The 23,484-nt window shown below is 39.3% G+C and overlaps 1 protein-coding gene across 6 annotated transcripts in view; it reads left to right on the top strand.

The window, feature by feature from the left end:
* Window positions 1-3,477: 3,477 nt before the first annotated feature.
* The window catches only part of LOC109572022 (zinc finger protein 813-like), a 33,428-nt gene continuing 13,421 nt past the window's right edge, over window positions 3,478-23,484 (top strand). For 2 of the 6 annotated variants that reach the window (XM_070771606.1, XM_070771607.1), the window contains exons 1-4: window positions 3,478-5,473; window positions 7,292-7,350; window positions 7,491-7,539; window positions 13,720-13,846. In XM_070771606.1, the coding sequence (XP_070627707.1) occupies window positions 5,402-5,473; window positions 7,292-7,350; window positions 7,491-7,539; window positions 13,720-13,846 (307 nt within the window). In that variant the 5' untranslated portion in view covers window positions 3,478-5,401. Of the gene's footprint in view, window positions 5,474-7,291; window positions 7,351-7,490; window positions 7,540-13,719; window positions 13,847-18,960; window positions 21,488-23,484 lie in introns of those variants that run through there. The other 4 variants (XM_070771605.1, XM_019978556.2, XM_070771602.1 and 1 more) reach the window with 3 other exon arrangements.

Consider the following 23,484-nt stretch of genomic DNA (forward strand, 5'->3'; position numbering starts at 1 on the left):
GCAATATTTTTTCTACCACGTGTATTTGTCCTATTTTATCGCAAGGGATTACTGGGTTGTTTTGGGACTCCTGTGACGTGATAATGCCTATAAGGCCATGACAGGTACAAAGTAAATGCATTGTGAACATGAAAAACAGTTACTTTGGGGCTATAGTTCAGTGAAAGAACTGACATGGCAAAAGGGTGACATGAAATCTTTTTGTGGGACATCCAGTATCCACATAGAATTTGTTTGTAACCAAGAATAATGTATTTGATAAGTAATCTTGATTTTGATTTGTATTTTTAGTTGAGCTTCATTGCTTGCAGAATCTTAGTTCCCCAACGAGGGATTGAACCTGGGCCCTGCCAATAAAAGAGATGAGTCATAACCACTGGACCACCAGGGAATTCCCTGATTTATATTACCTTTGATAAGAATTCTTTGATTCATTTCTATTACTAATATTTTATGATGAATTTTTTAATCTTCACATGGATTGATCATTTTACTTTTTTCTATTTTTCTAGTTTTGTTTCCCACTAATTCTGGCCTTATAAATCGAGTTGACAAGTGCTTTCTCCTTTTCTTAAAAATAAATCATAGAATTACTGGTAATTCTTTTTTAAAAATTTAATAGAATTGTCAAATGCCATTGTTGCAACTTTTTAAAATTACCGTTTGTAAAGGAAAGCCCCTGAGACTGCGAGGGGAAGTGAAGTGGAGACATTTATTACTCAGATTCTGGTGGAGATTCATGGTATTGCTAGAGGGAACATGTAAGAAGTCCTGCAGGGTCTTGCAGAGCATGGGACATATACCTTTATTAGGATCCATAGATGGGTTGTTTGAATTGGATTGATCAATTCAAACTCAAAAGAGTAGGAATTGCTAAGCTTCAGTCAGGGGAGGAGAGTCACATCTAAAGAACAAGAAGGGGAAGGCAGGTGGTGATAGGGAGTCATATCCTGTGTCTGCTGTTACTTAGGATGTATTGTCAAGGGAAAGGGCAATGTCAGTTCAAGACCCCTGCAGGGCACTTGTGGTTAGTCACTCAGTCGGGTCGACTCTTTGCGACCCCAGGGACTGTAGCCCTCAGGCTTCTCTGTCCATGGGGATTCTTCAGGCGAGAATACCGGAGCGGGTTGCCATGCCCTCTTTTAGGGAATCATCCCAACCCAGGGACTGAACCCAGGTCTCCTGCATTGCAAGTGGATTCTTTACTGTCTAAGCCACCAGGGAAGCTGGCAGAACAGTAGGCTACACCAAATACATCAGCACTCATATGATGGAGGAGTTTAAGCTTTCACAATCACTGTCTCTGCTTTTAGGTTTCTTAGACGGTGGGCATTTTGAAATTACAAATTTATATTGCAATTCAAAGCAATTACCCAAATACGTTTCACATAGGTGATTTGTTGTATGTTATGGGTTTCATGGAATTGGTGCATTTCATCTTAAATCATGTAAACTTTTTGTAAGAGTTCCTTTCTATCCTTTTCATTTCTGCATGTTCTATAGTAATAGCCCCTATTTTATCTAATATCAGTAATTTTATTTAGTGTAAATAAAGGAGGGAGAAGTCCTAATAGAAGCTGCAGTTATCATATATAGTAATATTCAGTTCAATCGCTCAGTTGTATCTGATTCTTTGCGACCTCATGCGTGGACTTCAGCATGCCAGGCCTCCCTGTCCATCACCAACTTCCGGAGTCCATTGAGTTGGTGATGCCATCCAACCATCTCATCCTCTGTCATCCCCTTCTCCTCCTGCCTTCAGTCTTTCCCTGCATCAGGGTCTTTTCAAATGAGTCAGTTTTTTGCATTAGGTGGCCCAAGTATTGGAGTTTCAGTTTCAGCATTAGTCCTTCCAATGAATACTCAGGACTGATCTCTTTCAGGATGGACTGGTTGGATCTCCTTGCAGTCCAAATTAATAATAATATTACGTACAGCCATTTATCAACCTTCTGTGAGATCATGTCTGCCCTCTGATATCAAGCTTGGCTACTAGACTAAGGCAACCCTCCCTTTCACTTGCGAGAATTGCACTTCTTTGCCCATTTCATGCAAGCTTGTCTTTTTGAGTTCCTGGGCCAATCTGGTATGAGTGGAGAGGTATGTTTCAAGTTTAAATGGAAGCTTTCAAAGCTTTTGATTCTTGTAACCCTGTCTTCTCTACACTGCAAGAATGGTCTTTGATAGACTGAAATTTTATGCTGAATGACAGGATAGGATTTTAGAAACAGGTGAATAAAGATAGATACAGGAAGAGAATGTCCAGAGGGTGAAGTATGTAATTTGATGGTTCCTCTGCTCCTTCTGAATCTATGAGCACTTAGTCTTTACTTTGTAGTAGCATGGCTGGTGAATAACTAAGAAAGGTGAAGGTTGAGACCAAAACCCTCTTCATTTTTAGATTTTTGATTTTCAGCAAAACATTAGTCTTATGTTTTTTTTCCAAATATTAGCTACTAATTAAGTGGCCATCATAGTTTTAATAAATGTGAATTTTTGAATTTCATATTTCCACCTAAAGAACATGAAAAATAAAGGGAAAATATGTTAGGGCTCGAGCATGTCAATAGTTTGTTCTTTATCCTGAGAGTATAATATTAAAAGATACATGCTTAATAAACTTAACTGCAGTAATTATTTCAGTCTGTGTAAGAATACCATGCTGTACAACTTAAACTCACAGTCATGTAAGTCGGATATATATCAATAAAACCAGGGGTGAGAGGTGGGAAGTGTAATGTGCTTTTAAAAGGCAAACACTAGGAAGAATGCAATTCATAAGAACTTATTTTTAGTGATATTCATTTTTAAAAGCAATGGTTAGTGACAGAAATTATCACATGATTTAGTGCTCCAGTCTCATGCTAGGTTCTGTACTGAGGCTCTGGAACCAGGAGAGTGTTGAATTTGTCCTCCTGGCTGAAATAAGAATGGAAAAGAAAAGCTATTCTGTAAGGTATCAGTGAGAAATGACCCACTTTATAGTAGGGAAATTTTTCATTACTCATTCTAGTGTGTAAAACAGAGCATGTCCGGCTCTTGTTTCCTTAAACTAGAAACTACTGAAATGATTTCTAACTGCCAGACTGGAGACCCACTTTTCCAACCACTAAATTGCTTGAGCCTTGGGAGCAAACCTATTGCCAGTAGGTTTTATTGAAGCCATTTTCAACTTGTTAGGGAGATACATATTAGCTTCCCACCTAAGTAATCCACACAACGGTAAGCTCTTACTCCAAAAGGTTCAAGACAGTAAGTTAACAGAGCACTTTGAGGATATGAGGAATCATCATCTCCTCTCCACTGCCTCTTTGGGGGCTACATAAAACTACCGCCATTTTCGTCACGCCCCTCACCGGTAGCGCACTGCCAAGGTCCCGCCTCCGGAAGCCGGGCTTGTGAATTTGCGCTTGCGCAGTTTCTTACGGAAACGGAAGAGCGGAGCCCATCGTGAATGTCGGGCGTTGCTGGGTAAGCGTTTCCTTTCTTGAGTAGATTTGCGCTGCGAGGCCCCCCGACTTTAGTCAAACCTCAGTATCTTCGGAGTGACTAGGGATCTGAAATTTCAGCACCAGGTCCTCCGCCCCAAGTAAAACGAGTAGTCCCCTTACTGGTCGGGCATTTTGGGTTTAAATTCGTTTCGAGGTTTGTCCCTAACCTTGCCTTTCTGCCTTCGGTGCACGTGAATGCCTCCCTTCGCTACATTATCCTGCTTAAAACTCTTTACTACCTCAACCCTTATGTAAAGTCCTCTTTTGCGAGGTCCTTTTACACCTCTCACCTCCTAGCTTAGCCCTCTCGCCCCTGGACGGCAGCGCTGGCCACCCCACCCGGGGAGAGGCCAGCTCCTCAACCTCAACCTGGACTTGGTGAAACCGTTTGTGTCTTTTCCCGCGAAGGGGTGCTGAAGAGCTCCGTGCCAGAGTCCTTTATATCTCATCTTTTTCGACAGGCAAAGTGGTAGATAAGTGATACTAGAATAGGACCCCTTGTGAGGCTAACAAGTGGGCGGGCAAGAGGGTGCCATGGCCTGAGGACTTACTGGGCTACAGTTTGAAAAGGGAAAAGTGGGGACGAGAAGACCTTTCTTGTCTTTCTTGAGTAGACCTTTTGCTTCCGTCTTCAGCCCGTCCTCCAGGTTAGGCAATGGAGTTTTCTTGTTCCTGCAAGATCAAGTTAGATCCACAAATTACTGCTTTTTATGTGTGCGAAGAGAGTGTCCTAACGTAATGAGCTCACTGGGCACAATGTGGGTTTCATGCCACCATTGTTTTATTGTTTTGTGGCTCATCTTGTGCTCTGTTGTTTGGGTTTATTGCTATGTAACCCTGCTAGGTTTTGTGGTTAAGCAAATCTGATGTCTTGTGTAATCATTGACTTACAGGCATCTCCCTTAATTTTTTCTACTAGCAATGCCCTTAGTAGGATAAACTTTTCTTTTCTAAGTTTATTTATTTGGCTGTGGTGGGTCTTATTTGTGGCATATGGTATCTAGCTCTCTGCTGCTGCTGCTGCTAAGTCGCTTCAGTCGTGTCCGACTCTGCGACCCCACAGATGGCAGCCCACCAGGCTCCCCCGTCCCTGGGATTCTCCAGGCAAGAACACTGGAGTGGGTTGCCATTTTCTTCTCCAATGCACGAAAGTGAAAAGTGAAAGTGAAGTCGCTCAGTCGTGTCGTACTCTTAGCGACCCCATGGACTACAGCCTACCAGGCTCCTCCGTCCATAGGATTTTCCAGGCAAGAGTACTGGAGTGGGGTGCCATCGCCTTCTCCGCGACCAGGAATCAAATCCAGGTTCCCTACATTGGGAGTGCAGAGCGCTAGCCACTGGAACACCATGGAAGTCCCAGGATTAACCTGCTTTATCCCTTTACTCTGTCTCTATCTCTGGCCTTCTGGAGACCCCACCCCTCTCCTGAGAGCTCCCTCTCTCCCAGCCCCTCTGTCCTCCCTTCTCAGGTTGGTCTGTCAGCCACTCAGGCCTCCCCTTCATTGGGAGCCTTTCCCCACCCAGGCAGAGGTGACCTGGGGCAGCCATGTGACACATAGTGTTCTTCTATGTGTCACAAATTCCACCCAGTGGAAAGCCTTTTCCTGTAGGCCGGCATCCTGTTCTATTGCCATCCCTCTAAATATGTAGGGGACCAGGAAAAGCAGAGAAATGAGCAACTGAGGGAACTAGAAAAACTAGGAACAAGAAAGAATGAGGGAGAATAGCTAGGAATAGAAAGGGTGGCTGAGGGACTTGTTAAAAGAGTAAAAGCGGTTAAGCATTGAAAATACCAAGTGAATAAAATAAGTAAAATTTTAAAAAGATGATTCTCGACTGATAGGATCTGTCAATAAAAAAACAAAAAAGCACAATGTGAGGTTTGCAAGTAAACTTTTATTTGGAGCAAAATGAGGACTGCAGTCCAGGAGACAGCACTTCACACAGCTCTGAGAAACTGCTACAAAGAAGCAGGGGGAAAGGTCAGTATATATGTGATTTTGGTGAAGGGTGAATACATGTAATCAAGCACATATTTTTTCCAGAAGATTTCTGCTTTTGTGAAGCTTTGGTAATCACAAGCAACAGTCATCACCATGAAGGATTTTAGTGCTTTTCTAGATATGGGGAGATATAAGAATTGGGCTCATAAAATTGGCTCCTAAAAATATCTATCTGAAGACCTGGGCTTTCAGTTTTTCCTGAGCACAGAGTGCCTCATTTCTGTTCTCCACCCTAAAGTCCTTTCAGAGGGTACTGAAGATCAACACCTGCAAAAGCACATGATTTAATCCTTGTAGAAGTAGATAGGTAGATTGTTGTTCTTCAGTCCCTAAGTTGTGTATGACTTTTTGAGTCCATGGACTGCAGCACATCAGGCTCCCTGTTGTCCACCATCTTGCCAAACTCATGTCCATTGAGTCAGTGACGCTGTCTAATTGTCTCATCCTCTGCCACCTCCTTATCCTCTTACCTTCAATCTTTCCCAGCATCACAGTCTTTTCCAGTGAGTTGGCTTTCGCATTAGCTGGCCAAAGTAGTGGAGCTTCAGTATCAGTCCTACCAGTGAATATTTAGGGTTGATTTCCCTTTGGATTGACTGATTTGATCTCCTTGCAATTCAGGGGACTGTCAAGAGTCTTCTCCAACATCACAGTTTGGCCCTCAGCCTTCTTTATGATCCAGCTCACACTTCTGTACATGACTACTGGCATGTAGGTAGATGGCAAGTGCCAGTTTGTAGCTGACAGAGAGTAACATAGAGGGGCTTGGATCAGCGGTGGGGCAAGGGCACCAAAGGAGAGGCACTTCACGTAGAGTGGGGTGAGAGGATGAAAGAGCTGGACACTTGGGCTGCAGAGCTGCATGGCGCTGGAGAGAAGGAGGATCAAGTGTGACCACAAGAGAAAGCGAGAGCAGGAAGGATGCATGACCACCTGGGGTGTCAGAGAAGGGGGAAAAGGGGAGTGGAAGAGGGAGAGAAGGGGTGTAACTGGAGGGCAGAGAGGGAGCAGGGAGGGGCAAGAAAGAGGCAGAAACACAGATGGAGGACCATCAGAAAGGATGCAGAGACCAAGCATCTCGAGGGAAACAGTTTACAGAGTGGGCAGGACAGGTGTGAGGGAAGAAACATGAACAGCACAGAGAGCTGAGGGGAAGAAAAGAGACAGATAAACCGACTAAAATGAAAACAGTAGAGCAGGTGGGTAGTGGGAACTGGATGCAGATGGATGGTGAGTTGTTTGGTTGTGGATAAGTTGTGATATATGATTTCTTATTTTAAGAATGTAATAAAATGTCTCTGTACAGATGAGGATGAGAATAGCAGAACTTGTGTCTTGTGCATTCTGTAATTCTTTGTACCAGACGATAACTTCCATTTGCAAATGCTGTTTCTCCAGGACAGTGATTTGACTCACTCAGTTGTGAGTCATCCCCTTCCCTTTTCCTGACATGGGGCAGAGGAGCAGGGAGAGGATAAAGGGGGAAGAAGTGATTGAATCTGTCACTGCATCGTGTCTTAAAAGGAACATTGAGAGTTCTTTTTTGTGATGGGCTTACTTTTTTCTTTTTATATCTTTACATATTATTTGTTTTGTAGCATGGAAAAACAGTTTAGTTCGTTCACTTTCTACTTCCCTAGAAGAGGAACATTAACTTCTGTAACAAGCTTTGGTGATCTTATATAATCAAGTAATTCTTTTCTAAATGTTAATACACTGTGAAATTTGTAAAATGTTGACCCACAATTATTAGGTGATAAAAATTCACAAATTGTTTCTTTTTAAAATATGTTTCAGATATCTTGGAGGCCTGCCTGCTTTCTCCTCTTTGTCTTTTGTATTGGAAAAGCTCTTTGGTATGTAATAAATAATTTTAGACAGTTTTGCTGGGTACTTGGTCAAGTTATCAGTGGTCTTTTATATTAACAGACAAATCCTAGTTTTACCAGTTAGTCTAATATTTTGTTTTCTGCCTTTTTGTGTGTCCTGCTAAGAGGAAGAGGAGGAAACAAAAGGAAGAGAAGTCAGAAATGGCTTTTTCTCAGGTAAGTCATATTCTTAGTTGTTTTTCAGTCTGTCCTTCTTGAAATGACCTTCTTTGGACATGCTGATCTTTGAAGAATCTGAAGTATCCTGCCTGATAACCTGTGTGTTCATCTTCTTTTTCAAGAGTTTTTTGGCTGTTTGCTGGCTCTTGAGATTCCCTATGAATTTATGAATGATTGTTTTTCTATAGGTGCAAAAATTGCCTTTGAAATTTTGATAAGGATTCTTTATATCTGTAGACCACACCCCCTGCAGGGGAAGCGTGGAGTCCTAACCACTGGACCCTAATTTGGGAAGTCCCTAATTTGGTCATTTTTTTATAAAGAAAATTTTGCAATGAAACTTTATTGACTTGATTTTTATAGTTTGCTACTTTTAAGCAAAGGAAGTGTTACCTGTTTTTAATCAGTTTGACTGGCCTCTTAATTTCCATTGAAAAATTTGGGGGGTATTCTAGGTCTTATCTGCTGGGTTGCAAGTGAAGGAATTTCTTTTTTTTTTTCTATTATTTAAATTTTATTTTTAATTGGAGGATATTTGCTTTACAATGTTGTGTTGGTTTTTGCCATACAACAACATGAATCAGCCATGGATATACATATATCCACTACTTCTTGAGCTTCCCTTCCACCCAAATTTGGTCATTTTAAAAACGTAAAGTTCCCACTGCATGATTAGAGGGTGTGTTTCTTTCATATATATCTCCAGGGACTTCTTAAAGAGTTTCCTATTCTTCAGTTTAGAGGTCTTGCACCTAGTTGGCTGATATTTTCCCTAAGGATTCTATGGGATTGGTCTCTGATTTTTTGTTGACATTGTTCATTGTGTATCGAAGTGCAGCTGATTTTGGTGTGCAGATATTTTATGGTGCAACTCTTCTAAGGTTTTTCTAAATTTTTGTTTATGTATTTATTTTGGGCTGTGTTAGTTCTTTGTTGCTGCGAGTGGGCTTTGTCTAGTTGTGACAGTTGGAGGCTACTTGCTAGTTGTGGTACATGCGCTTTTCATTGCAGTTGCTTCTCTTGTTGCAGAGCACAGGCTCTAGGTGGGCAGGTTTCACTAGTTAGTTGCCCCACTGCATATGGGATCTTGCTGGACCGGGGACTAGCAGGCGGATTCTTTACCACTGGACCACTGGGAAAGTCCTTAGTGTTTTTAGAGAAGTCAGTTTTCTTCTACAATCTCTTCTGGGTTCTAAATATAAAATCTTGTCACCTACAAAATAAAAGGTAATTTTGCTTTCTTTTCAGTTTAGATAACTTAGTTTTTTTTTTTTTTTTTTTTTCCTTTTCCAGTTGCTCTGGCTAGGTTGTTCAGTAGTTTCTTGAAGAGTAATGCATAGTGTGCATCTTTCTCTTTGTGGTTGTAAGGATTTAGCAGTGTGGACTTCCCTACTACTGCATCTTTGACTACCTGTTAATAAATTTGATATGCTCTGTTTTTATTTTCATTCACATGCTTTACAATTTTTCCTGTGATTTCTTCTTTGACTCATCCCTTCTTAAACAATAAACTGCTTACTTTCCACTTTTGGAAGCTTTTCCTGTTTTTCTTCTGCTGTTTATTTCTAGTATCATTTTACTGTGGTTAAAGGAGATACTCTTCTCTTTTTTAGAAGATACTTTTTATGATCTCAGCCTTCATATATTGAGCTTTGTTTTATGGTCTAGCATGTGGTCTGTGAAATGGAGAAGGTTTTAAGACATGTGCTGGAGAAAGGTGATTTTTTCTGTTGTTGAGTGGAATGTTCTGTACACGTTTGTTGCTGCTGCTGCTAAGTCGCTTCAGTCGTGTCCAACTCTGTGCAACCCCGTAGACGGCAGCCCACCAGGCTCCTCTGTCCGTGGGATTTGCCAGGCAAGAGTACTGGAGTGGGTTGCCATTGGCTTCTCCGACATGTTTGTTAGGTACAGTAATTCTACAGTGTTGTACAAGTGCTCAGTTTCCTTGTTGATCTTTTGGTTTCCATGTGCTGGTAAAACTCAGGTAGTGAAGTCTGATACTAATGTTGTGCTATTATCTATTTCCGTTTTTACTTCTGTTAAGATCGTCTTCATTTTCTGGGGAACTCTGATGTTAGATATATACATATTTGTAATTGTTATATTTTCTTCGTAAATATACCTTTTCCCATTTCATAATATATTTTGTGTCTTTTGTTAGGTTTTTCCTTAGACTGTTTTGTCTTTTGTCTGATGTTGTGCAGTAACCCCTGCTCTCTTAAGGACTGAATATCTTTTTCCATCCTTTCACTTTTCACCTTAGACTTGTGAATGTTCACCGTTCCAGCTCTGACGTGCTCTCTGTGTGTCTTGCTCCCACTGTTTTCCTCCTGTCACTTTCTCCAGTGGTCCCTGCTCGGGCACACTGTACCATGGTGAAAGGCAGGCAGGATCTCTGGCCAGCCCCCTTCACTCCACTGTCACTTCAGCGAGAATTCATTAAGTATTTCCTTCTGATCATGATGTTTGGTGAAATATTCTTGGTTGATAACAATATATTTTTTTCCATGTTGTTTTTGTTTTCTTTTTGTCATGGTTTTAAATTGTCCAACAAGTTTTTTATTTTACTATGGTGCTAATTTTGTTATTAATCTACAAATAATGTGTAATAATAATAACTTTTCCAAATTTGAATCAAAGTTAATTACTGCCCAAAACAAACTCGTTGGCCTTTATTAATGTCTTTTGGTTAAGACGACTGTGGGATAACATGGCCACAGCCATGGGCTTCACAAAGATCACCCCAGAGACAGAGGCTGGAGCAGCATAGTGACCAGCGCCCCCATTTCCAAGCATGGAACCTGCAGTGGCAGCAGATTGGCCCTAGGTCCACCAGCGGCAGCAGAAAAGCCTGGGTATGGTCGACTCGCGTGCAGCTGATCAGCTCCACTGGCAGACAGTGGAGGGCAGCAGATCGTCTCTACAGTGGACAGTGACTCCCAGTCTGTGGTGGACCCCAAGGAGGCCAGCCACTCCTGGGCAGTGGATGGCTCCGGGATAGCCAATGGCAGCAGTGAGGCCAGGGTTCCCTGAACTTCTGGGCGTCATCCAATGTCAGCTGCAGCCCTTCCTAGACCCCCTTCCCCGCCACTCCAGCAGGGCCTTTGCCTCAACCCCTGGTCGCACGTTGAGAGACTCCACAGCCAATGAATGTTTAAATGGTCAATGGGGACCAGCATTGGGACTGCCAGGGCACCAGCCATGTCATCCAGCTACACTGAGCGGCTAAAGGGCATGTCCTTGCTAGTTAGGGCCTGACAAAACATCCACTGGAGAAAGGAATGGCAAACCACTTCAGTATTCTTGCCTTGAGAACTTCGTGAATAGTATGAAAAGGCAATAAGATATGACACTGAAAGATGAACCCTCCAGGTTGGTAGGTGCCCATATTCTCCTGGGGGTAAAGTAGAGAAATAGCAAAAGAAAGAAGAGGCTGAGCTGAACAACACCACAAGAGATGATTCTACACATGAACATCACCAGATGGCCAATACTGAAATCAGATTGATTATGTTCTTTGCAGCCAAAGATGGAGAAGCTCTATACAGTCAGCAGTAAAAAGACCTGAAGCTGACTGTGGTCAGATCATGAGCTCCTTATTGCAAAATTCAGACTTAAATTGAAGAGAGTAGGGAAAACCTGTAGGCCATTCAAGTATGACCTAAGTCAAGTTCCATATTATACCCCATATAAGTGGGGGTGATGAATAGATTCAAGTGATTAGATTTGGTAGACAGATTGCCTGAAGAACTGTGGTTGGAGGTACATAATATTGTACAGGAGGTGATGACCAAAACCATCCCCAAGAAAAAGAAATGCAAGAAGGCAAATTGGTTGCCTGAGGAGGCCTTACAAAGAGCTGAGAAAAGAAGAGAAGCGAGAAAGGGAAAGATATACTCACTTGAATGCAGAGTTCTAGAGAATAGCAAGGAGAATAAAGAAAGCCTTCTTCAGTGACAAATGCAAAAAAATAAAGGAAAACAATAGAATGGAAAGACTAGTGATTTTTTTTAAGAAAATTGGAGTTACCAAGGGAACATTTCATATAAGCTGGATTGAGAAAAGGCAGTGGACCCAGAGATCAAATTGCCAATGTATGCTGGGTCATAGAAAAGCATGGAAATTCCAAGAAAACATCTACTTCTGCTTCACTGACTATATTAAAGCCTTTGTGTAGATCACAACAAACTGGAATACTCCTAAAGAGATAGGAGTACCAGACCACCTTACCTGCCTCCTGAGAAACCTGTATGCAGGACAAGAAGCAGCACTTAGAATGAGACATGGAACAATGGACTGGTTCAAATTGGGAAAGAAGTATGTCAAGACTGTATATTGTCACCCTGCTTATTTAACTTATATGCCGTGTACATCATGAGAAATGCCAGGCTAGATGAATCACAAACTGGAATCAAGATTGCTGGGAGAAATATCAATAATCTCAGATATGCAGATGACACCACCCTTATGGCAGAAAGTGAAGAGGAACTCAAAAGCCTCTTGAGGAAAGTGAAAGTGGAGAGTGAAAAAGTTGACTTAATGCTCAACATTCGGAAAACGAAGATCGTGGCATCTGGTCCCATCACTTCATGGGAAATAGATGGGGAAACAGTGGAAACAATGTCAGACTATATTTCTTTGGGCTCCAAAATCACTGCAGATGGTGACTGCAGCCATGAAATTAAAAGAGGCTTACTCCTTGGAAGGAAAGTTATGACCAACCTAGATAGCATATTGAAAAGCAGAGACATTACTTTGCCAACAGAAGTCCAAGATGGTCAACATAGTCAAGGCTATGGATTTTCCCAGTGGTCATGTATGGATGTCAGAGTTGGACTGTGAAGAAAGCTGAGCGATGCTTTTGAACTGTGGTGTTGGAGAAGACTCTTGAGAGTCCCTTGGACTGCAAGGAGATCCATCCAGTCCATTCTGAAGGAGATCAGCCCTGGGATTTCTTTGGAAGGAATGATGCTAAAGCTGAAACTCCAGTACTCTGGCCACCTCATGCAAAGAGTTGACTCATTGGAAAAGACTCTGATGCTGGAAGGGATTAGGGGCAGGAGGAGAAGGGGACGACAGAGGATGAGATGGCTGGATGGCATCTGACTGGATGGACGTGAGTCTGAGTGAACTCCGGGAGTTGGTGATGGACAGGGAGGCCTGGCGTGCTGCGATTCATGGGGTTGCAAAGAGTCGGACACGACTGAGCAGCTGAACTAAACTGAACTGAATGGGTCCAGATACCATGATCCTAGTTTTTTGAATGTTGAATTTTAAGTATTTTAAGTACATTCATTTTAGTACATGAATTCATGGATATGCAGTTCCATGCTTTATATAAAAGTCATGATTTTAAAACTATATACCTTTTTGTTATAGCAATTATATTTCTAACATGTTCTAATTACTAGCATTTCTTGTGCATGTGTATGCACACACATGTATAAAGACCTTTTAGGCCAATCTGTGTTGTGCACCTTGAACTTCTTTCATGTGTTCTCCATGAAACATTCTGGCAGTGTACTTTTAATGTTCTCTGTGTTACTTAACTCTTTCATTTTAAACTTCAGTTCTAAAGTCCAGCCTTAGGAGTTCAGTTGCTTGCTCTGTGATTCCTTAACTTCTAGACCTGATTGGAGTTTCTCCTTGTGTCTTTGACACAGGTCTCATCTGCAAGATCAGAATAGGTCTTTCTCTAATGAGCTGTGATGCTGACAACAAGTTAATACATGTAAAACAGTTAGAGTAATGCATTTCAGACAGGAAGTTCAAACAGTGTTCATCTTTGCTGCTCCTGTCATCATCACGATTAAAAATTCTGAGTTTTCCTTAAACACTCTATAGACTTTGTCATCACTGAAGATCACTCAGCTCCTCCACATCCAGCTTTGATCATCCCTCAGTGATGAAACATACTAAGACTTTCATATAGACAGCCCAGCTTTGAATTTTTATTTGTATCTATTTCATGTATTTCATAAGAAAATGAAAAACCTGTATCTCTTCGGAGGATATTATAATCTTTATGATAAAGCATAAGAAATTAAATTAGACAGAAGCAGCGTCTCTGTCACAATACCTACTTCAACTTGATCTTTCCACCTCTACTCATTTTATATGCAAGTAAGAACTCTACTCATGTTCCCCTGGTTAAGTGTTTTTTGTTTCAAACTTAAGGCACAATTGACCTTCAAGGATGTGGCCATTGAATTCTCTCCAGAAGAGTGGGAATGTCTGGACCCTGCTCAGAGGACCTTGTACAGGGACGTGATGGTGGAGACCCTCAGGAATCTGCTCTCTGTGGGTGAGGATAATTTCCTTCCAAAAGTTGGGAGGGTATTTTTGCATTTACTGCTCTTGGCCTTCTGGAACTCCCTATCTTGCTTAATGGAGCTCAAAGCTGTGTTGACTCAGGCATGAAAACCTTCATGATGTAGGTTCAGGGGTTTCAACATGTCCTTCCTTTACATGATCTGGCCACTTCATGTTAGGAGTTTTTCCTGCGCTCAATGTCTAACCCCTATCTGGAAACTTTTTAAAATATTTTAATTCTCTGTATTCTACTGTGATTTTGACTCAGTACTTATTTGAAGAGTGTTGGATGATACCTGCATATTACATAGTTCCCCTCTGAATCAAAAACACGGCAGGCAGTTGATTTTGTGAAACATTTTTCCAGAGCCACCTGTAATGTCCTCACTCTCATGTGAACACAGAGTTGAAATTCTGGAAAAACCACAGCAGTTGACTTTCTGTGCCTCATTTTTTCTTTTAAAAATTAATTAATTTATTTATTTTTTATTTTGTTGGATCTTCATTGCTGTGTGGGCTTTTCTCTGGATGCAGCAAGTGGGGGCTACTCCAGTTGTGATGTGCAATCTTCTCTTGTTACAGAGCTCGGGCTTTAAACTGTCAGGGCTTCATGGTTTTGGCTCCTGGACTTGAGAGCACAGGCTCCATAGTTGTGGCTCAGGGCCTTATTTTCTCCCTGTCATGTGAGATCTTCTTGGATCAGAGTTTGAACCTGTATCTCCTGCTTTGGCAGGTGGATTCTTTGCCACTGAGCCACCAGGGAAGCCCCTAGTGACCACCTGCTTTGATCCTCAAGAAATGGTTTGAGAATTTTTTCTAGAGTTAACATCGTCCAAGTCCACATCCTCATGCAAGGGTATTGACTAAACTGTTGATGCCATAGTTTTGATGCCTAGATGCACCATTCTACGTCCACACTTAAGCTTGAAGCATCTTAATGAGAGAGCTTGAGAATTCCCTCTCGGTCCAGTGGTTAGGTGCAGGTTCCATCCCTGGTCAGCGAACTAAGATCCCACAAACCATGGTGTGGAACCCTCCTCTTCTCCAAACACTGAGACAGCTAATGAGGTGGAGCGATACCTTCAGTGATGACCATCATTTGTTTTTGGCACTGCTGCTTTCATTTTGTACTTTTCTATGCATAATAAATGGTCTCGATTTTATTTCTTTAACCATCAGGTTTATGTATTTCATGTTACTTATAGTGCTTGTTTTCTGTTTTCAGTGTGTGGGTTGGTTGATGGGAGGTGAGCCAGCCCCGTCCAGGTAGAGTTGGTAATTAGTTCTTTTTTAATTTTTATTTATTTTTAACATTTTTATCTTATTGGTTTATTTTTTGGCCTACCATGTGGCATGCGGGATGGTAGTTCCCTGACCAGGGACTGAACCCATGCCCACCATACTGGAAGTGTGGAATCTTAACCATTGGATCACCAGGAAATTCCAGTGATTAGTTGTTTTTAGAGCTGTTTACATATTCTTGATATTTTATTATGACATAAATCATTTGTAAATATTTTCTGCCATAGCATAGATTATTTTTCACTCTACTAGGTGTGCTCTAATGCACAGTAGTTTATAATTTCCAGGGAGTTCGTATTTCTGTTTTAGGTTTGTCACTGGTGCTTTTCATGTTATGCATAATAAATCATTGGTGACTGCTGTGTCATAAAGCTTTTCCTGCATGTTTATTTCTAGCAGTTTTATGCATTTGGGGCTTGGTTAGGTCTTTTATTGGTTTTGTATATTATGTCAGTCAATGGTCCAGTTAATTGTTGTGTATTTGGAGAACTGGTTTTCTCCACATTTTCTTTTTTTTAATAGACTGCCCTTCCTCCATTGAGTTGTCTTGACCCCCTTCTAGAACATTTGACCATATATGAGACATTTTTTTTTTTAATGTCCCTGTACTGTTCCACCAGTTGGTCTATCTTTATCTTTGTATCACATCATTTTATTAGTACAGGTTTGGAGTAAGTTTTGAAATAAAGACCTGCGAAACCTCTGGCTTTGTTCTTTTTAAGCATACTTTGCTCTTCAGCATCTTTTGAGATTCCAAATGAATTTGTAGGATGTGTTTATCATTTCTTCAAGAAGTACTATTGATTTTACTAAGCAGTGGGTTGAATCTGTTGATTGCTTTGGTTAATACTGACATCTTGACAATATTGACTTCAAATCCTTGAGTTTAGAATGTCTTTGTGTCAGTTGTGTCTTTTCTAATGTTTTTTAGCCATGTTTTTAGTTTGCAGTGTACACATCTTTCTGTCCTTGTATAAGATTTGTCCTTTAACGTGTTGCCATAGCTTTTTAAATTCCTTGTTTATCAAGTGTTTTATTATGAAAAGCTGTTGACTTGTGTCAAATGCTTTTTACTGCATTAGTTCAGATAATTATTTTATTTTTTGTTTCATTCCATTAATATACTTTACTTTGCATATTTTGAACCATTCTTAGATTTCAAGAATATATCACCTTATGGTTGCATATAATCCTTTTAGCGTGGTGTTAATTTTAGTTTACATTTATTGTGATTTTGCTTCATTTTAGAAATTTTGATCTGTGGTTTTCTTGTGTCTTTGACTGGCATCGGTATTAGAGGAATTCCTGCTTCATAGAGTTTGGAACTTTTCCTTTTTCTTCTGTGTTTTCCAAAAAAGTTTAAGGAAGATTGACCTTAACTGTTTTGAAGTGTTGTCTGCAATTGTGCAGTGAATGTATGTGACTTGCCTCACAATGGTTTTTGATTAACAGTTCCATCTCCTTTCCATGACTAGTTTGCACAGATATTAATTTCTTCCTGGTTCTAATAAAATATATTGGTAGGTTGTTATTCTCTAGAAATTTATTCATTTGTTTGTTCTACTTTATCCATTACCTACACATAGAATTTTCTTGTTTCCTTCTAATTTTCTTGATTTCAGTTGAATCATTTGTAATGTCTTTCTCATTTCTAATTTCAGTAATTCGAGTCTTCATTCCTTTTGTAAGGTATTCTACATAAGGGTTTGTCAGTTTTATTCTTTTCAAAGAACCAACTTGTGGTGTTACAATTTTATGTAGTTACTATTCGCTATTTCATTGATCTCTAATCCAGTTTTTTCTTCTACCTTCTGCTAGATTAGGTGTATTGTGTATGCCTAACAGTTTTTATTTGGGTTGAATTTTTATTATCATTTTTTTCCTTAAATTTATTTCTGTTCAGTTGATAAACCAGGACTGTTTTGTCTATGTGCTCATTTTTTCTCTTTCTCTGGTTTATTGAAATTTAATTAATGTTTATCATTGTGTTAGTTTAAGATCTATAGTGTACTGTGGCAGATTCATTTTTATATTTGGCAAAACTAATACAATTTGTAAAGTTTAAAAATAAAATAAAAAAAAAAGATCTATAGTGTAATGATTTGATAGTTCTATTGTAATTACCTTAGTAGGTTACTTAATGTATTCATCTGTGACATAATTCCACTTTTTTCTGAGTAGTGGTGAGCTGTTTAAGGTCTAGTGTCTTATTAACTTTTAAGCATGTAATGTAGTAGTGATAGCTATCGTTATCATGCTGTACATTAGATTTGTAGAAGTCTTTAACTAAGAACTGTAAATTTATTCCTTTTAGTAATATCCCCCGTTCTACTAACCCCCTGAGTTTGTTAACAACTATTCTATGTCGCTCTTAGTTTGCCTCCTGTTTTTTTGTGTGTTTTTCCTAAATTAACTTTATTTTATACATACGTGGAATAATTCTGTACTGTTTTCCCTCTGAATTATTTTTACTCAGCATACACCTTCATGGTCCATCTGTGTTGTTGAAAACACCCAGGATATTTTTATTCTTTATGGGTACATACTGTGTATCTCTTCCAGATTTTTTCCCCATTCATTTGTTGGATTATACAGTTGTTCTGATGTTGTGGCATTTGTGGTTATTGCTTTAATGAGCATGGCAGTGCAGATATTCTTTTAACACAGTGATTTAATTTTGTTTGATATAGTCCCAAAATCTTAACATGCTCCATTATATGATAGTTTTGTTCTTTTTGCAAGATTTTGGGGAACTTTTATACTTTTTGACTTCTTTCTATCTGTATGTTTGTGTACAGAAAAAAACACATCCATTTCCTTTTGATGGTCTTTTTCTAGTGTTTCCTTCAGGTTTCAACAAAGATCATTCTTACACATCTCACAACATAATATCTGTTCTTAGTGAAAATATGCATGGAAATGGGGCTTGTGAAATATTGAATTTGATAACCTACCTAGCAAATAATGTAACAGATGTACACCTGCTTTATATCTGAAATATCCCATTCTCTTCTCTTTTTAAATCTCTTTCATTTTGGCTACATACCCATAGTATAATTTCCATAGTTAAAAATGGAATAGCTAAACCAATTCTTTTTTCCTTTTAACGTCAGTATTTTTAGTTGCCTGTACGTAGTTTTATTCACACATATGTGCAGTCATAAGCCATGATATCCTCTGTTTATTATTCCCTGAGATCTACTCAGACCCTTTATCTGTCTTACTCTTTTTTTCATGTTCCCTTGATGCAGATAGAAACACTAACCTTTACTCACATATTTTAATAGTTCTACTGATCTCCCCAGTTTCCAAGTATTCCTTCACCCATCACTCCCCCTTTCTTATTACTCGCACTGTAAAAATGATTTCGTTTCATCCCTTGGACAACTTTCTCAGGATACAACTTACTGTGTGCAGCTCTGATGACTCAGAAACCATTTTGAAGAGGGATCCCTGAATAACAATGTTAGTTACCCAACTCATTTCTTCTTGCATCACCTATGATTTCCTTTCTAAACTCCCTAGTGTTTGTATGTTTAGTCTTTAATTTCTTTGGGTTTTGTGGTTATGTTGGAAAAGTACCTTTATTTTTGAGGGCTAATATAAGTTTTTCCAATTTGAATGTTGTGTCATTGTGTGTTTGAAAATAGACTACCCTAAGCTTGATTTGAATTATGGGTAACCACTGTTTCTATAGTGAAGAATCTTATTCTATAGTTTTCCTAAAAATTTTTAACATTGTGGTTGAAAAAATATTTATTCATACACTGTAGTAATATATATGTGATTCTTTATATTTTGTAGCTATCTCTCATATACACATGATCAAGAAATCACAACTAAAATCAAACATTGGTATAGGAGAAAGATTCCAAACAGTGATGTTGGGAAACCATGAAAGCCATGAAGTCAAGCATTTTTACCATCAAGAATTACAGGAAAATATGTGTGACCTCAGGTGTCAGTGGAGAGATGATGAAAGAAATTATAAAAATATCCCTACATCCCATAAGGAAGGTGTCACTTATGGAAGAGTTCAACCCAGTGGAAAGGATACAGAAAAGAAGCTGATTGCAAATATACTTGCATTAAGCTCTTGGGATGCACTGTGCATGTTTCAGAGTAGACAAACAATTGATGAATTTCATCAAGCTGATGGCAACTTGAACAGTAGTATGTCATTTTCACCATCTCAGGAAGTTTCTCCTTCTGGCCAATCCAAAATTTCTAGTATATATGGGAGTGATTTTATGCATCCTTCAATATTGACACAAGACCAGAAAGCACACAGGGAAAGACCTTACAAATGTAATGAGGGTGGCAAAATCTTTCTTAAGTGCTCAGACTTCAGTAGACATCAGATAATCCATACAGGAAAAGAATTGCGTAAATGTGACTTTTGTGGAAAGATCTTTAGTCGAAATTCACACCTTGAAGTTCATTGGAGAACTCATACTGGAGAGAAACCTTATAAATGTAATGTGTGTGGCAAGAGTTTTAATCATAATTCATATCTCACATGTCATAAGAGAATTCATACTGGAGAGACACCTTACAAATGCAATGTCTGTGGGAAAACTTTTCGGTATCCCTCAGGCCTCTGGAGACATATGATAAAACATACTGGAAGAAAACCATTTAAATGTGATGTGTGTGGCAGAGTCTTTAATCAAAATAAAGACCTTGCAGTTCATCACAGAATTCATACTGGAGAGAAACCTTACAAATGTAATGAATGTGGCAAAGTCTTTGGTCAAAAAGCACATCTTAAAACTCATCTGAGTACTCATACTGGAGTGAAACCTCACAAATTTAATGAATGTGTCAAGGTCTTTTGTGATAACGAAACTGTTACAAGGCATCAACAAATTCAAACTGCAGTAACAGCGTACAGATGTAATGCATGTGGCAAGTACTTTCATCATCGGACTACCCTTATACGGCATCAACATGTCCATACTGGACAGAAACCTTACAAGTGTAATGAGTGTGGCAAATTCTTTCGTCAGAAGGTAACCCTTATACGGCATCAACATGTCCATACTGGAAACAAACCATACAAATGTAATGAGTGTGGCAAGTTCTTTAATCAGAAATCCAATCTGGTGCGTCATCAAACGATTCATAATGGTGACAGACCTTACAAATGTCATCATTGTGGCCAGCTGTTTAGTCTGAAAGGAAGCCTTGCAGCTCATCAGAGGATTCATACTGGAGAGAAACCTTACAAATGTAGTGAGTGTGGCAAAGTCTTTAATAGAAATTCAAACCTCGTAGTTCATCAGAGAATTCATACTGGAGAGAAACCTTACAAATGTAATGAGTGTGGTAAGATGTTCAGCAGTAGACCAACCCTCATCAGTCATCAGTTCATTCATACTGGAGAGAAACCTTACAAATGTAATCAGTGTGGCAAAGGCTTTGGTTACAAACAATGTCTTCGAATTCATCACAGATTGCACAATGAATAAGTGGAAGTGAAAGTGATAGTCGCTACAGTCATGTAGCCTGTCAGCCTTCTTTGTCCATGGGATCTCCAGGCAAGAATACTGGAATGGGTAGACATTTCCGTCTCCAGGGGATCTTACTTTACCTAATGAGCCACCAGGGAAGTCCACATAATGAATAGAAACATTGCAGATTTGTTGTGTGGAAAAGCCTTTACCCAGATCTCAACCCTACCACACATTAGAAAATCCAGCTTGAGAAACACCATGTAAAAAAAAAAAAAGGAAAAAAGAAACACCATATAATTGTGTTATATGTGGGAAGGTCTTCAAAATTCAAACTTCAAAAAAAATTCAAATCTGAAAATTCACAGCTTACAATTTGTTGGAGAATTCATAGTGGGAAGAAACTGTACAAATATGAGTGTTGTAAAGTTTTTTTGCACTCACCACCAGATAATCTGTAATGGGAAGAAACCTTACAAGTTTAATGACCGTCTCTATGTTTAGTCAAAATTCGTACCTTATATATAGTATGCCAGATAATTCATACCGTAGAGAAACCTTTCAAACGTGATGAGTGGCAATTTCTTCAGTGTGCCTTTAAGCCTAAAACGTCCCTACAGGTGTTCCATGATCTTGAACATTGAACAGTGTGGTGAAGTGTCAAGGCTTTTACAGGTGTCCACATCTTCAGCTTTATTAGCGTACCTTGTAGAACTGCAACATCACATAAACTGTAGTGCAAGGACCATAGACACTTGATGAGATGAGAATGTTTCTGGAAAACTGTTTCGCTTTTCTACGTACCCCATACTAAATTTTTCATTTCTGCTGTACCAATTACTACAAACTGAGTGCCTTAAATAAATAGATTTATTCTCTTCTGTTTCCATTCAAGAATTGTAAATGGATCCAAAGTTCTGTGCTCTTTTGGGTACTCCAGGTCATAGTTTGTTTTCTTGCTTTTATGAATTTCCAACATCATTTTCATCCTTTTTCTCATGGTCTCCATGTGGTTTTGCATCACATGCTCTTTACAATGATTTTGTTCAGACATCCTCTTATCATATGAGCACTTCCTCAACACATTGTTTAAATTAGGTCAGCCTCTCTTTCTGTCATTGTATTAATTCATTACTAGGGTCATATCTTACTTAATGATTGCTGACATTCCCTAATAGAATATAACCTTTTGAAGGCAGGGTATTTTATTTCTTGCTACACCATCAGTGATTTGGACCCAGTGCAGGAAATGAATTGGTTGATAAATTTGAAAAATTGTTTTAGACATTTCTATTGCATACTTTATAGTCCAAAGAAGAACTTTTATATGTAGTGTGAATATAAAAAATTTGAGTGACCTACTTTATTGTGTGATTCACTTTATTGTCATTCTCTGGAACTGCATTTGCAGTATTTCCAAAGTATGCTTGTACCTTTATCTCATAGGTCAATATTAGCAAAGAATGAATATTTAAATTCATTAGATGCAGGTTCACTGATTACCACATAATTCTGCAAGAAAGATTATTCAAGATGAAGTTGTGTTTACTGAAAAAAATAGGTCACGATTACGATAGATAAAAAACATTTCCCTTTAGGCAGGAAGAAATGTAGAGCAATACCAGTTTCTGAAATTATTGCGCAGTACTGTGACTAGCAGGACTTCCCTGGCAATCTAGTGGTTAAGACTCCGCATGTCCAGTGCAGGCAGTGCAGGTTCAGTCCCTGGTCTGGGAAGGGGAACTAAGGTCCCACGAGCCATGCTGCCTGGTGGGTAGTCAAAAAAAGGAAATATTCTTCAGATAGAATGGTGGCAACCAAAGTTGTAAAACCTCAAAAGTCAAATTGAAAACTTAGCTTTTGTACCCAGGGATATAAATTAGTTAGGTATAACAAGTTAGGCAAAGTCCCATATGAATTACAAGCTCCAAAGTGGTCCAAGAATTAGCATACTTGGGAGAGGAGAAAAGCTTAAGTAAATTTTGATGAAATCATGTTAACAAGCTTTTCATCCACAGACCTAAAAGAGAAACAGTAATTATTCATAAGGTAATGGAGGGGGAGTTGGAAGATTTCTTTCTTGCTGTTTCTGAAGTAAACAAATGGGCTGTCCTGAGTCTTACTGAAATTAAAGAGGAAGCGTAGTTCTTAGCAAGTAAGGGGTCTCCTTCCAGAGAAAAGAAAAGGAGTTCTTTTATGTTGGCTGTTTTCCAGAGTTACGGGGTTGGAGTAAAGTCTCACATTGTCAGGATGTCATGTGACATCAAGTGAAATTCAAAGACTAAAATGTACACATATATATGAATAATGGAGTAATAAAAAAAATATAATAATGATAACAAATATGCCCAAGAACCTCAGCGTTTAAGCTGTTTAATGGTATCAAAGGACCCTGCGGGGGACCCTGCTTGTTGACATGATTTAAGGTGAGGGTGGGATGATTTGAGAGAATAGCATTGAAACATATATATTATCATATGTGAAATAGATCACCAGTCCAGGTTCGATGCATTAAACAGGGTGCTCAGGGCTGGTGCACTGGGATGACCCTGAGGGATGGGATGGGGAGGGATGTAGGAGGAGGTTCAGGATGGGGAACACATGTACACCGATGGCTGATTCATGTCAATGTATGACAAAAACCACTACAGTATTGTAATTAGCCTCCAATTAAAAAAAAAGATTTTCTCCTCTCCCAAGTATGTTAATTCTCAAACCACTTTGGAGCTTTGTAATTCATATGAGATTCCTCAGATTGCTTTTGACCTACACTCCCTGGACTACAGTTGATCTCTGTCTCCCAGATTTTAGTGTACTCTAAATGGAAATGATGTTCTTGATACCATTGGAATGAAAATGCACAATCAGCATGAAC

This window comes from Bos indicus, chromosome 18 (assembly GCF_029378745.1).
Source record: "Bos indicus isolate NIAB-ARS_2022 breed Sahiwal x Tharparkar chromosome 18, NIAB-ARS_B.indTharparkar_mat_pri_1.0, whole genome shotgun sequence".
Lineage (NCBI taxonomy): Eukaryota > Metazoa > Chordata > Mammalia > Artiodactyla > Bovidae > Bos > Bos indicus.